At 49.7% G+C, this 14,447-nt stretch overlaps 1 protein-coding gene across 3 annotated transcripts in view; it reads right to left on the minus strand.

Moving 5' to 3' along the window:
• Positions 1–14,447, minus strand: part of GARRE1 (granule associated Rac and RHOG effector 1) — an 81,639-nt gene continuing 67,192 nt past the window's right edge. For all 3 annotated transcript variants that reach the window (XM_042967940.1, XM_042967942.1, XM_042967941.1), the window contains exons 9-14: positions 11,702–11,827; positions 9,583–10,616; positions 6,102–6,267; positions 5,184–5,321; positions 3,551–3,629; positions 1–3,101 (exon numbers count right to left, since the gene is read on the minus strand). In XM_042967940.1, the coding sequence (XP_042823874.1) occupies positions 2,793–3,101; positions 3,551–3,629; positions 5,184–5,321; positions 6,102–6,267; positions 9,583–10,616; positions 11,702–11,827 (1,852 nt within the window). In that variant the 3' untranslated portion in view covers positions 1–2,792. The remainder of the gene's footprint in view (positions 3,102–3,550; positions 3,630–5,183; positions 5,322–6,101; positions 6,268–9,582; positions 10,617–11,701; positions 11,828–14,447) is intronic.

Here is a 14,447-nt window from a genome sequence, read left to right on the forward strand (position 1 = left end):
ATCCTCCAATGAGACTAGTCCTTGTCCCTCCCTGTAAGGTATGATCTCCTTGCCAAATATGGGGTCTCTGGTGGAGCAAGGGGAGAGCTCATCCCTGGGTCTGCTCCTTGGAAAGGCTGGTTGGGCAGCTCACAGCGCCCCTGGCTGGTGGAATGGGGGTACTGGCGGACCACAACCCAAGGAGAGAACTTGCATCCCTCCAGGTGGCTCCTTCACCGTGACGCTGGCTCTGTCCTCACAGACGTCTATCCGGATCTCCTTTGGCCTTAGGGAAGCCGGCTGGAGACGTGCGGTAGTTGTCAGCTTCCTGCCCACCCACTCCAGCTCATCCCAACACTCCCAGGGTTCTTTCCTCTTGCGAGGTCTCAGAATCAGAGGACAAACTGACCTCAAAAGCAACGTGGGTGCAGCTTTTCAAAGTAATGAATCAGGCAGGGCTTCTCACATGTCTGCTGCAGTTCATTTTAAACAGAGATACAAGATATTATTAAATGTATATTTTTAATAAAGCCAATAGTTACTTTACTTATAGGAGCTTTAAAAGTAAGATACAAAATGTAGAGTTCCAGTTTGGAAGCGTTGTAACTATTCACACGATGTCCTGCTGATGCCCGAGCAAGGCGGCCACGCCCGGCCATGCAAAGGACACACACACTCACACACGCACACACATGCGCTTTGGCGAGACCCCTCTGCCGAGCGCAGCACCTGGAATAACCAGTGTTCAGAGCAAGGTGGTGCTGAGAACACAGCACCTGCAAGGAGACCACACAAACAGTTTCACACAGTCTCACAGCCCACGGAGATGCAATTACGAAATGTCCTGCTTAGTCGAGCAAAACAGACTGGAAAGTGACAATTAGCGGTGTCGACGTCACCTGCACTGGGGCGTCAAGGGCTGACCTCTGTCCAGGGTGAGGTCCTTGGGGAGGCACTATTAAAACAAGAGTACTTCAGTATAATAGAACTTGAAATACAAGGGACTGGGGACACGTTACTGAAGGGAACAGAAAACTATCTTACGAGGGAAACAGCCACAAACAACTTCAACAGAGATCAGTGCACACACCGACGGCTAACACAGACAAGGGCCACGCGGGGTGGGCGCAAAGCACGTGCCTGGAAAAGTCTATGTACAAAATAGTTCTCTGTAAACGTGGTGAGGTGAATGTTCGGAACCCGCGGTGAAAGGATCAGAAGTACAGGCAGCAATGGCAACCCCCACAGCACAAAAGACGACACCCGAGCCCTGGGAGCAGCCTGGCAACACAGTGCTAAGAACTCAGATGGCTGGGCTCAGACACCCTAAGGGGCCTCTTGAATTGGTGTGTATACATACATATACGTATATCTTTTTTCTTTTTGGTATTTTTAAATATAAATTTACTTATATCCGTAGAAAAATGAGAACATAAATGTGTTATTACAATCTTCGCTGGAAAAGCTTATGTGGAGTTAGAAAGAATAAACCATTTATTAGTAGTTAACATATATATTAAAATGGTTTAATGATTTAAGAAAATATAAAAAAAATATTAATACTGTCAAACTTTCATACCAGAAAATATTATGGATTTTTCTCAATTAGACTTTTTCAAAGATGAAATATGAAAAATTTAAATAAGTTTTATATAAAGAACTTCTGTAACCTCAATTAATATACAGTGGGATATGTCTATTCTATATAGATATATTTATTATTTCTCAATTTAAGCACCATTCAATTCTTCTGGATCCATTCTGGCTGGAAAATATCCTTAAATCCACAGGATGTCATCTATTTAATGGCACATGTTAACTGAAAATGAGGTGGTTTTTTGTTTGTGTTTTTCTAAAGAAAAGACTTTAAATTAATTCCTGTCTACATCGTAATTGGTTTGTCTTGAGCCAGCTCACAAATGTTAACTGCAATTTCAAGTGCAGGTGTGTCTGTGCAGCCTCTTGACCACACCCCCACGTTCCGAGACCGTGTCAAAGCCTCTGGCCATGTGTGGATCTGAGGGCAGCAGGTGCAGCCTGACTCTGCACACGGACAGCAGCCAGCTGGCTCATCTCCATGCACCATCAGGAATATGCCTCTGACATCAGTTTTACGATCCTGCTTTTGTAAATCCGGTAAAGACTGCACCCCTTGGGTGCTGCTGGGGTGGCGAGGGGCTGCCCACCCACAGAAAACCCAGGTGATTGCTTCCGATCACAAATATTCTATACTTTGCCCATTTTGTTTAAGCTTAAATAAAGATAGTGTTGAACAAACCTCCGGCCTCTATATTTGTTATCTTAAAATCTTCAATGCATTTGGGGCAGGAGATGTTTTAACTAAAAACCTATATGAAAAATAGCTATAAAATACAGTGACTGGTGTGGTCATCACTCAATGCGTTAAGAAGGGGGAGGGGAGGGTTTCAGAAGAATGGTCAGTTTTGCTCTCAGCCTTTAGGCCTGATGCCTTCCCAACACACACAGTGGGACTACAAACTAGAGAGCTGTGTTTCTCAAAGTGTGGCCTCTGGCCCACCTGCATCAGAATCACCGGAGGAGCTTATTAAGCTCAAAGATCCCCCAGCATCTCCCTGAGGGTCAGAAACCTGTCTCCAGCTGGCCCTCCAGGGGTCCGATGCCTCCAAAGTTTGAGAAGCCAGGCCTTGAAGGCTTGGAGCTGCCAACTACCCCCATCCCCAAGGAGCCCTGCCTGGGACAGGGGTGCACTGGTCCTCTGGGGGGGCTGGTGCCAGCTAGTCAGGGTGGGGATGCTGGCCCCAACAGCTCTGGGCGGGCAGGCCGGCCCTGGGTCAGTACTGGGGCAAGTAGGCCGGCCGGCGCTCAGCCTTCCCGGGGAAGGCCTTGAAGCCCTTGGGCGCTGCCTTGTGGGCTGGTGGGGGCGGGGGCTGCGGTGGGGTCTGCACATAGGTGAAGGAGGCGGCGCTGCGATCGCCGGTCGCGGCCCACACCGGGGACTGCAGCATCTGCATGGTGTCGTTCCACTGGCTGCCGGGGCCGGCGACTGCGTACAGAGGTGCGCTCGGGCTCGGCAGCGTGCTGGGCACCGGGGAAGGGTGTTGCCAGGGTGCTTTGGGTGGCCACGTTTTGGTTTTGTTATCCTGAGAGACAGAAGAGGGTTCTTAGGGGCATTTCTGGCAGTTCATCGTCTTTTCCCACCTCCCCAGGTCTCTGGTCCTGACGCACACCTAGGAGCCACGTGCGAGCCCCACACCTCCCCACGGCCCCAGGACAGCCTCATCCAATCGAACCTGCAAGGACAGAAATGTTCTGTGTCTGCGCCGTTCAACACAGTAGCCACTACCACATATGGCTAGTGTCACTAAGGAACTAAGGAATGCTGCAACTGAAATAGCCACGTGTGGCTGTTGCCTGTCACCGTGGATGGCACAGCCCCAGAGCTTCCTGTAAATCTGGCTCTGAGTCAGCTGAGGTAGTTAAGAACCTGTCATTGCTTTGAAGCCCTCTTAAAACTGAAGCTTTGCAACTTTGCTCATGGTCTGCACCCCAGAGAGCTGGCCCTCCTTGGCCAGAACAGGGCCCACGATACCTGGTTCACGTCCTCCACGGTGCTAAGAAGAGGTGGTGAGGGCAGCGTGCTGGTCTCCTGTTCTCCACTGCTGTGTTTCCTGAAAGAACCCGGAGCTCAGCACAGTGGGCCCCTGGCGTCCCACCCAGCTTGCCTCCCGGGGACACACTGGCCACCTGGCTCTGGTGGCTCTGGGCACTGGTTCTAGGTGGGGAGGCCTCGGTGGGTCGCCAGTGAATGGAGCACTCCCGGAAGCCGCCACAGGCTTGGGGAGGGGTGGGAGTGGCGGGCGTGAAGACGGGCACTGGCCATTCCCCTGGCTCTGGCTTTTGTGAATTTATTCAACAGATACTGAATGCTTCCCGCGCCCTGGGGAAGTGGGACTTAAAAGACTGTTGGTGTGAATCACAAACATGAAAAATTTCCGTTCTGACGCTGAATGACACAGGCAGGGCGGAGCAGACTCGGGGCCCAGTAAATCAGTCTGCTCCTGCAGGTGGACTGCAGGTGGACGGCAGTGTCTGCAGAGGCAGTGCTGCTCATCGATGTCTCACTGCCCTCTCCAGTGTCCCTTGTCTAAAACAGACGTCTTACACGCTACCCCTGGTCAGTTCCACTCCTCCTGCCTCCTCCTGCCTCAGTTCGCAGCACCCCCTTCGTACAGATGCTCTGGCCAAACAAAAACTTGCAGAGCATCCCTGATTCTTCTCTCTGACACATACCCCACTGCCAATTTCTCACCCTCATTTTGTTCAGTTTTCTGCTCGTCAGAAGACTCCTTGACCCTTATATTTTTCTTCATAGCACCCAATCCATCCTGACATGTTTGTTTGTTTTAAAGCTTATTTACTTATTTATTTTGAGAGAAAGAGAGTGAGCAGGGAACGGGCAGAGAAAGAGGGAGAGAGAGAGAATCCCAAGCAGGCTCTACCCTGGCAGTGCCTGACTTCGGGCTCCAACTCATGAACCGTGACATCATGACCTGAGCTGAAACCAAAAGTCGGATGCTCAACTGACTGGGCCACCCAGATGCCCCTCTTTTCTTCTCTCTCTCTCTCTCTCTCTCTCTCTCTCTCTCTCTTTTTTTTTTTTTTTGAGTGAGCACCATGCCCCATGTGGGGCTTGAACTAATGACCCTGAGATCAAGAGTTGCATGTTCCACCGACTGAGCCAGCCACGTATCCCTACTTTTAAAACTTCTCAGACCTGAATATACTCCATTACTATTTTTTTCACCGAAGAAACAGGGTCAGAGAGGGCCAGGCCCTTGTCTGGAGTTTCAAAGCCTGACTAGAACCTGGTTGACCCGGTCCTGCTCCTCCCATAGAAAGGGCTGCCTCTCACACGACACAGTCCAGTATCAGCAGACCAGACCCTGTCTCCAGAACCCTCCCCTGCCTCACACTGTTATTTTTGGCTACCGCTTGCATGAGACTGTTCTGCCAGCAAAACCCAACCCAATGTCAAGTCACCTGGGCTACGAGCCTGCATGGTAGCCAGAGAGGACTCAGCAAGACAGTGGTGGCCGAGGCCCTCTGCCTTTCCCACACCAGGCTGACTGGGGACAATGCGGTTCCCGAGCTTTCCAGAGGAATAAGCTGTGGATCGCATTCTTGTGCCCCTCTGTCCTTTGCACTTGAAAATCTCTTCATACCTTCTCTGCTTGACAGCAGCAACGAGGTCGGGCCCTGAAAACATGGAGAACAAGCTGTCTCCGTTGGCAGAGGACGTCTCATCACTTGAGCTGGCAGAGTCTGCCTGAGCACCCGACCAGCCGCTGTGTAGGCCGTCCCTGAAAGCCAAAGACAGAAGGTGGTCCCGGGGCTCCTACGGCCGGCCTGGACACCAGCTGGACAGCCCCCAGGCCGGCCGCCCGCCTGCCCCAGCCCTAAAGGAACAGTCTTTGTCCTGCATTCATCCAACAACCAGACAGTGGTCTCTCACCTCCCCTTCTAAAAACCCGAGCAGTTCTTCCTGTCCCTTATTTCAAAAGTAACATGTGCTCATCGTTGCCCTTTATTCTTCTCAGAAGACTGTGCTCTGCATAGGAAATTCATTTGAGAGCAACAAGTTGAAATGGTCTTTGGCCGTCTAGACTTATGAACCAGGTGGCAATAAGAGACATGAAAAGTCAACGTCCGGTTGTCTTTAGGATGAAAATCCCCGTTGTCTCACTACACTGGCCTCTGGATCATACACCTTTGCTTTTTGGAGGCTACAAGGGCCACATTCCGTAAATCACATGGGTTCCACGGCCATGCCCATTTCAACATCAAGATCGTGGTAAACATGCAGTTACCTCATAAACACCATCAAATAAGTTCCTCGTTTAGGGCAGAAGAGCACGTGTTGAAAATTATCAATTTATACTGATGATGGTGTTTACAGAGACACATCATGCCACTTGGCATTGTAAGAGTCTGTCACAGAACTCTGACCTCCTGAAGGGTTGACAAGATGTCACTCTCTCATCTGGGGCCTTGGAAATGAACTGCCTGGTAAGAGTGCACAAGGGCCCCACGGGGCTTACCCCAGTCCCAAACTCCGCCTCCCTGCCACACGCAGCACTCACCCTTCTGTGAAGAACTCTGGGAAAGGCCAGGTCCGATGGGCATCATCCATGGGTGGCCAGTGGCCCCGGGGGTTGCCTGGGCGGCGACCGTGTTGAACTTGCCTTTTCTGCTGCATTGCCTGGCTCACTCCTGCCACATAGCGTGCAAACTCGGGGTCTGAACCCACTGTGTCAAGACAAAGGGACAAATAGGTTTTGGGGTCACACTGGCCTCTTGTTTCCTTCCCTGCCTCCTGAGGATGTGCTGGTCACACACACAATGAAAAGTGCCAAGGCGCTGCCGGGCTTGTGGCCCAGAGCAGCAGGATTGCCCGGCAGCCCGCCATGGTGAGATGGGCTCTCAGCCACAGGTCTGAAGCTGGGGTGTGGTGTGTGCATAGGGACTGTCAAGAAGGGTTATACCTAGGACAGAGGCAGGCTGACTCTGAACAAAAGACCGAGAACACAAAAGGATCCATGATTAAATGTTAAAGACAAACACCAGTTACTTTAAAAATTCCCAATGTCTGGTGCTACATACTTAAGAGCTTAGAACATCAGATGATGTCTTCGGCCAACTGATAACCTGATAGTTATCAGAGCATCACGGTCAGTCAGAGATATGTCATTCCCATGTGGCCCAACTCGAATCCAGGATTTTCCTGGATACTGGATGGCAGACCTACTCATTCAGTCTGAAGATAACAAGAGTGGTAATGGAGGAGTTAAAACTTCAGAATGTATTAAGAGGTGACTGGAAACATACCGGACAGAGCCGAGTAAGGATGGGCAGGAGAGAAAACAGCATAAAGGGCATGACAGAAAGCATCAGACAAGAAGATATGGCAGGAAAGTATCTATGGATCACAAACTGAACAGGCCTCAGCAGTGTATACTTGTCAGCTTTAAGCTGGCGAAGGTACCAGGGCACGATCGCATTACTGGCCTGTCCTCAGGGCACTGCCACAGGACTGCTGCGTGAGACTGCCCTGTGTGCAATGCACAAAGATGCCCACACTGGGGCGGTAGTGCTGGGCCGAAACCAAGGCCCCCTTCTCAGTGAGTCAAACCATGCCACCAGGGGCCAGAGTGTCTGTGCAGGGCGGGGTGGGGGGGGCACTCTGCCCTGCCAGGCCCTGCCCTAAAGGGTGCCTTCTGAAACTCATCTATCCAGAGGAGTGTCCTTCCTTAATTTGGAGAAAGGGCTATAGAGACCTTATGCTCTCAGGTGGGGTCTGCAGGAAGGTACATAAGGACCTGCAGGTCAGAAAGGAGGAGCCAGAAGCAAAAGCCAGTCAAGTCCTTAGGCTAAAGACATAAAGGCTGCCCAGGCCTCAACAAAGATCAAAGATCTGGCAAAATTCTGCCAAACACCATTTATACTCTGGATTTAATTACATGACTATCAAAAGACGTACCGTTTAACAGCAGCTGAGAAACCGTGCTGCACCCACCCCGGTCAGGGCAACCAGGTAGGCCTGCTCTCCCTGTGCCCCGTGGGCAGGGCTGCCCACATCTACCACCCAAGGACAGCAGGAACAAGCAAGCACGAGCAACGGTATGAGGAATTTTTAGAAGACATAAGAAAACATTTCTTTCCATTAATAGTTAATGCCAGGTTGTTTTAGCAGTGGATCTCCTCTTCCACTGGTTATTTCTATAAATATTTGCTGTAGTTATTTATAATACTTCACAGTATTCTCCTTGTGAATGAGACATATTTTCTATTCTGTATACCTTTTGCTAAATTCGAGAAGACAGTAATGGATTTCTCTGTATTTATCTTCCATCCACCTGCCTTACCGACTTGCTTACTAATTTTAGAAGTTTTTTTATTGAGCTTTCTTTTTTTCTAATTCTACTGCCAGCAAAAAATGGTTTTCTTTTTTTAAATTTGTTTATTTGTTTTTGAGAGAAAGAGAGAGCGTGAGGGAGGGAGGGGCAGAGAGGGGGAGGGGGCAGAGAGGGGGAGGGGGCAGAGGATCTGTGCCGACAAGAGAGAGCCTGACATGGGGCCTGAACTCATGAACTTGAGATCATGACCTGAGCCAAGGTCGGAAGCTTAACCAACTGAGCCACCCACATGGCCCCAGAGATGTGCCTTTTAGTGTATCTTTTTCTTTTGCTGTGTTTGCTAGAAAGTCTAAGACCAAGTTATATGCTGTTGGTGGTAATAGCTGTCACCCTGTCTGGGTCACGATTTTAACTGGAATGATTTTGTTTCACTATATAGAGTACTACTTGCTACCGGCTTTTGGAAGTCTTTATATATATATATATATATATATATATATATATATATATATATTCAAGAAATTTCTTTCTATTCATCTCTTGAGTTTTGTTTGTTTTTCTGTGTTTCTGTTTTTATTTGTTTGTTTTAAGGAATTACGGGTGTCTTTTTCTAGAGTCTTTACAGCATCTCATTTAACTGGCTGACGCGATGGATTACTCTACGGTAGCAGAGTCCCTAACACTGAACCACTTTCCACCCCTGCAGTAAACCGGGTTTAGTAACAGACACTGTATCAGACACTTCTGACACACTGCTAGGTTGTCTTGCCCCTACCCACATTCATGAAGAGATGACTGCAGTTTGCTTTTTTAACAATCCTTATAAAGTTTTTATGGTGAATCACGTTGGCTTCATAATTACCGTTCCAATCTCTTCCACTGACGGAGATCTAGGCAGGTCTTCCACTTCTGGGTACGATTTTGGTAAATGTGTATTTTATTAGGAAAGAAGTCATTTTCCACTCAGTTTTCAAATATGTTGTCATTGAGTCATATGTAGTAATGTCTTACACTTCTTTCAACCTCTCCTATTTCTGGAATGACAGCTCCTTTCTCTTTCTTAATCTTGTCTCTTTGCTCTTACTAAGGCTTACGATAAATTGGTTTGTCTACTTGCTTCAAGAGATTTCTTCTTTTAGATTTTATTTTACAATTTTGACACTACTTTTCTTTTAAATTTAATTAATTATGGCTTTTGGCCTTAATTAGTTCCTCCTCCTAGTCTATTTTTGTTTGTTGTGAAGTTATGTTTCTAACTTCCCAAGATAACTCTGGTGGTATTTTCAGTGTTCAGGCCAGAAGCCTTATTCTATGAGGCAGGAAGAACTCCACTACCTCCCATAGGCCCAAGAGTCTAGGCAAAGAAGAGTCACAGAACAGGTTGTGTACTCACAAAGGACCAGCCACCTTGGCTCTCACGAACGGGAGGACCCAGACTGGAGCCCGCTTGAATTATGGGACTGGGAGCTACTCAAGTAACTTCTCTTAGCCTCAATCCCATCCTCCATATAGTGAGAGAAACCTCATTCTCACCACTGTTGCCTATCTTTGCTGGAGGTGCCCCATGATTACCAACTGACAGTGAGAAAGGGTCTTTAAAAGGAAATTAGGTCACTTCCCCCCACAAGTAAGGCTGTGTCAGGTGCTATGAAGTCCTCAGTGATTATATTTATCTGAAAATCCCAAGGGGCAGGGGTGGGTCACATACCTGCAGGATCAAAAGGCAGAATCTCCCCCAACATTCCAAAGACTCCATCACTTTGGTCACGGTTTGGCCAGGTGTTATTTCTAGGTCCCTGTGGCTTCTGCCCCAAAACCTCCGACATCACATTATCCATATAGCTGCTCACCAGACCCAAGCTGTACAAGTCAGAACTGAGATCAGATATGCCAGGCCACTGGCCAAGAGGAGACAGACCTGCTCCAACAGGCTGTGCTGGCTGCTGGGATGAGCCATGTACCCATTTCCCAGGGGCCCGAGGCTGGGGTGGGGGTTGCTGAGGTCCAATGGGTTGGAGCAGGTGTTGGTAGTATTGGAGCTGGGGCTGTTGTTGCTTTGGGGACTGCTGCTGAGCTGCCAGGCCTGGCTGGGGTGTCAGAGGAGTGTGGGCCCCAGCCTGGGGCGGCCGTGGTGGAGGGGGCACTGGCAGTGGTGGCTGCTGTGGCTGCATGGCTCCTGCCTTCTGTTCAGTCACCATGACTGTGGCAGCAGAATTACGCCTTGTCACCAATGGGGAGCCCTGATGTGACTGGCCCATGTTAAAGCCCGAGAGAAAATCTATCACCTCCTGCATTTCCTGATCGGTTGGTAAGTTCATACCCTTCTCATCCTTGCCATCGTCCCCTTGCAGGAAGTTGTCACGCCTCTCCATGAGAAAACCATTGGCCATTTGATTACCGGGATTTTGAGTGGACTGTGAGGGGTCTGTAGTCCTGGGGAAATTACCAATGTTCAAAATGCTTTGTAACCTTGAATCAATATTGCTGGGCATTTTGGCCTTCTCTTCTGAACACCCAGCTATGAAGATGTTTTTGGAAGGGGTATTTGGGATGGAATAATTTGTGCTGCTGCTGGAGCTGGTACACGAAGCTTTCTTGGTGAACCGGGATGTCAGTTTGGAGAACGTCTTCTGCAGACCACCTGAAGATTTGTTTCCATTCCCAGAAGGCAGGTCAGCCTGATTCCCAAATTCACAGATCTCCCTCTGAAGCTGGATCTGTATGCAGGGTAAAGCTTGCTCCCTATTTAAACAGAGATGTATTTAAAAAAAAAAAAAAAGACAAACATACAGATTGGACAATGAAATGATCTCTACGCATTTAAGGACAAAAACAATCTCTCTAGTTGGTATCAGGTTCCCTTATTTTATAGATAAATAAATAAATACCCAAGGCTTTTAAGTGTATGTAGTTAAGTACTTACTATCCATATTTATTATAAAAAAAAAACTACAGCGTCTAACATGAGGCTGTGAAAAGTACATTTAGGTTCTGGCCGGAGGAGTTTGAGCGAAACCCTCTAACCACAGTACAGAGTGAAGCAAGGGTAGAGCGGGCATGCAAGTGGCAGAGGCCAGCTTTGTGCCTGGAGGACGAGGATGGGGGCTGGGCCAGCAGAGGGACGTGGACAAAGCCCCACAGCAGAGAGGGTGGGCGAGCGGGACTCAGTGACACTGTGCAGCACTGGTGTCCTTGGAAGTGATTTACAGACAATGCTAAGAACAGATGGTTGTTACTTCCAAGGTTTCCTGGGCACTTTTTCTAGTACTGAAAGCCCTAGAGTCAGAAAGGGTATGGAGTGGAGGCAGGCGATGGCTGGTGGGACCCTGGACAAGCCACCTCAGTCTCCTGGGCCTCATCGCGCGTGAGTTAAGAAGGGGGTGCGTGGCTAGATGTTTAAGATCCCTACCATTCTAATGTCCATAATTTCCAGAGACAATCTTGTGACCGTCAGCTGCTTTCAGATATAAAGTTGATATAGGACATAAGTACATTTTCTAAACATTTCTCTGCTCATAAGGTGTAAATGAGTTGGGTTAAAATCCTCTTGATGGGCTTACTCTCGAGTGATAAAACAAATGAAGGCAGACATGTGAAGTAACTGGAGGAGTCTGGGTAAAGGGCAGAGAGCAATTCTTGGTATCACTGCAACTCTTCTGTAAAATCTGAAATCATTCCAAAGTTAGGTTACCTAACTTTCGCTTTCTCGCCTTACTGACTCACACGCTATCAGCGACGTGAGCACACACAAAGCTGTATGTGGTCATGCTGTCCCTAAGTGCGGGCCTGAATATAAAGCACTTGAGGTGACCGGTGGGGACACTGACCTCCCTGCCCTCCAGCGGTTGAGGTCCAGCACAGCCGTGTAGAGCACGTCCACCAGCCCCAGGGTCTTCTCCGGATCCAGGCTTCTCTGCAGCAGGGACATGGTCGCAGGGTCCTCTTTCAGGCACCTAGCCACGAATCAGGCTGTGTCAGTCTGGGCTACACTTCCCTGAAAAAGTGTTTCAAGCAGGCCTCCTACAAAAGGCTGCCATTTTTACATGCTTTTGGCACCAAATAAAAATTGAGCAACTGAAGAGCACTTCGAGAATGACAAGGCGGACGCTGGAACCCGCTGCCCTGCAAGAGGAGGGGGAGCTCTAGGATCTCCCTGGAGTCTGTTCAGGAGCAAGAGAAGGGTTGGCTGGAGGGGATACCTTCTGGGGGCCCTAACGCCCTCTCGCTGCCCACACCGGCCCCGGTCCTGACTTTCTGCCCTACCCTGCGCAGATTCTGTGAGCCAACACAGTATCTGCTCCTTTCCAGAACATCCCTGCTCCCACTTTCTTGTTAGTGCTTCACACCTGCACCCGGGAAACTGCAGGTCCGTGGAGGTAAAACCCTCACCGTCTGCCACCCGGACTCGCTGCAAATTTCAGGTAAGCAACAAACAGCCTTCCCATAAGTGAACGTTTTCCAAGATGACCACCTCAGCCCGCGTCCTCTCTCCTCAGATCCTGCCATCCCTGCTGCCGTCATCCCTTCTTCCCCATCACGGCTCTCAAGTAACTGAGAAGACACACGAGATGAGGTCTGCTTCCTCTCCTCATCACCACGCACCAGCTCACCTGCCTGTGCCGCCTGCCCCTCCAGTCACGGCGGAACACAAGCCTTGCTCTGCCACAGACTGTCCCTCCAGCCGAGCAAGCACTGCATGCTCTGGACCCTCCTGCTTTCCCGAGGACCCTGCTCACCTAATCGCCCCCTTTGTCCCCATGACATTCCCTTTGGCAAACAAACCAGCCTCACTGACCAGTTTCTTTCTCTTCGCCCCCCATTCCCCGCCAGACACTGTGAATTTCTCTGCTCCCCTTCTTTTTTTTTTTTTCAACGTTTTTTATTTATTTTTGGGACAGAGAGAGACAGAGCATGAATGGGGGAGGGGCAGAGAGAGAGGGAGACACAGAATCGGAAACAGGCTCCAGGCTCCGAGCCATCAGCCCAGAGCCTGACGCAGGACTCGAACTCAAGGACCGCGAGATCGTGACCTGGCTGAAGTCGGACACTTAACCGACTGTGCCACCCAGGCGCCCCTCTCTGCTCCCCTTCTTAGCCAAACACACTGTCTTCTCCTCTTCCTTACCTCATATTCTCTCTTTCTTTTTTAAAGTTTATTTATTGATTTTGAGAGAGAGAGAGAGAGAGAGAGAGAGAGAGAGAGAGGCAGAAAGAGAGAGAGAATCCCAGGCAGGTTCCACTGTCAGCACAGAGCCCGATGCGGGGCTTGATCTTGCAAACTGTGAGACCATGACCTGAGCTGAAATCAAGAATTTAGCCGACTGAGCCACTCAGGCACCCCTTACCTCCTATTCTCCCTTCCTCCCACCACCAATGGGCTTTCATCCCCATAGCTACACCAGAATAGCTTTTATCAAATAACTTCGTTCTTGCTAATGTCAAAGGTCAATTGCCTGTCTCCGCCTTACTCAATCTCTCAGCAACTTTTTGCAATGTTTCTTTCCTCCCGGAGCACTGTCTTCTGTAGCCCGATGACCCCCAAACTTGCTCAACTTTCTTCTCACCTGGCTGGCAGCTCCCTCTTGGTCTCCTCTGCCAACTCTTCCTGCTCCGCTTCCCCCACCTCCGCATGGTGGCGAGTCCCAAGTTTTGTCCTTTCTCCCTAGACTGCTGCATCCGGTCCTGCGGCTGTACAGACCACCCTACACTGAGGACTCAAATCTCCTTCATCAGCCGACCTCCTTCTCCCAAACCCCACTCTCCAGTATCTAACTGCACCCTTGACATCTCTCAGGTACATCTAACAGGCAGCCTGGCCAGCACAACGGATTCCTCTCCTCTCCACCAGAAACCACTCTGATTCCTACAGACTTCCTCCATAAGTAAACAACACAGGGGCCTACCCCAAACCTACACATCATCTCTGGCTCCCTCACGGCCCATGCCAACCCACCAGCAATTCCCGACAGCTCTTCTTCCAAGACACATTCTGAATCCAAGCCCTCCTCACCACCCCTCTTATTACCGCTCTACTCCAAGAAACCTCCAGCAGCTGTGTCTCAGGACCAACCACCCAGCCGGACTCCTTTCCTCTATCTACTCCTGTCCCTCCCAGGCCCACTCTCCCACGTAGCCAGAGTGAGCCTCCTATAGCACAAATCAGAACACATGACTTCCCTATTTAAAACTATCCGGTGGCATTCCATCGTGATTGACATAAAATCTAAATGGCACCTCAGGGGTTTTTGTGACCTGGTCTCTCCTGCCTCTCTGGCCACATCTCTCTTCACTGTCACCTCCGCTCACCTTGTCCCAGCCACAAGCCCTTTGCTCGCTCCCTGCATATGTTGGATTTGCCCACATCTCAGAACCTTTGCTTTTGCTGCCTCTGCCCAGACTGCTCTCCCCTGAGAGCTGCTTCCCACCATTCAGGCCCTCACTGCCCATTCAGGGTACCTCCTCAAAAGAGGCCTCTTCTGAGAGGCAGAACCGGGAAGATGTGGTCTGTCTTCTCCTAAGCACTCTGGGAGTTAAATGGTGAAATCAACCCTTGCGAAGCCATCCTAAGGAGGC

Source organism: Panthera tigris, chromosome E2 (assembly GCF_018350195.1).
Source record: "Panthera tigris isolate Pti1 chromosome E2, P.tigris_Pti1_mat1.1, whole genome shotgun sequence".
NCBI classification, from domain to species: domain Eukaryota; kingdom Metazoa; phylum Chordata; class Mammalia; order Carnivora; family Felidae; genus Panthera; species Panthera tigris.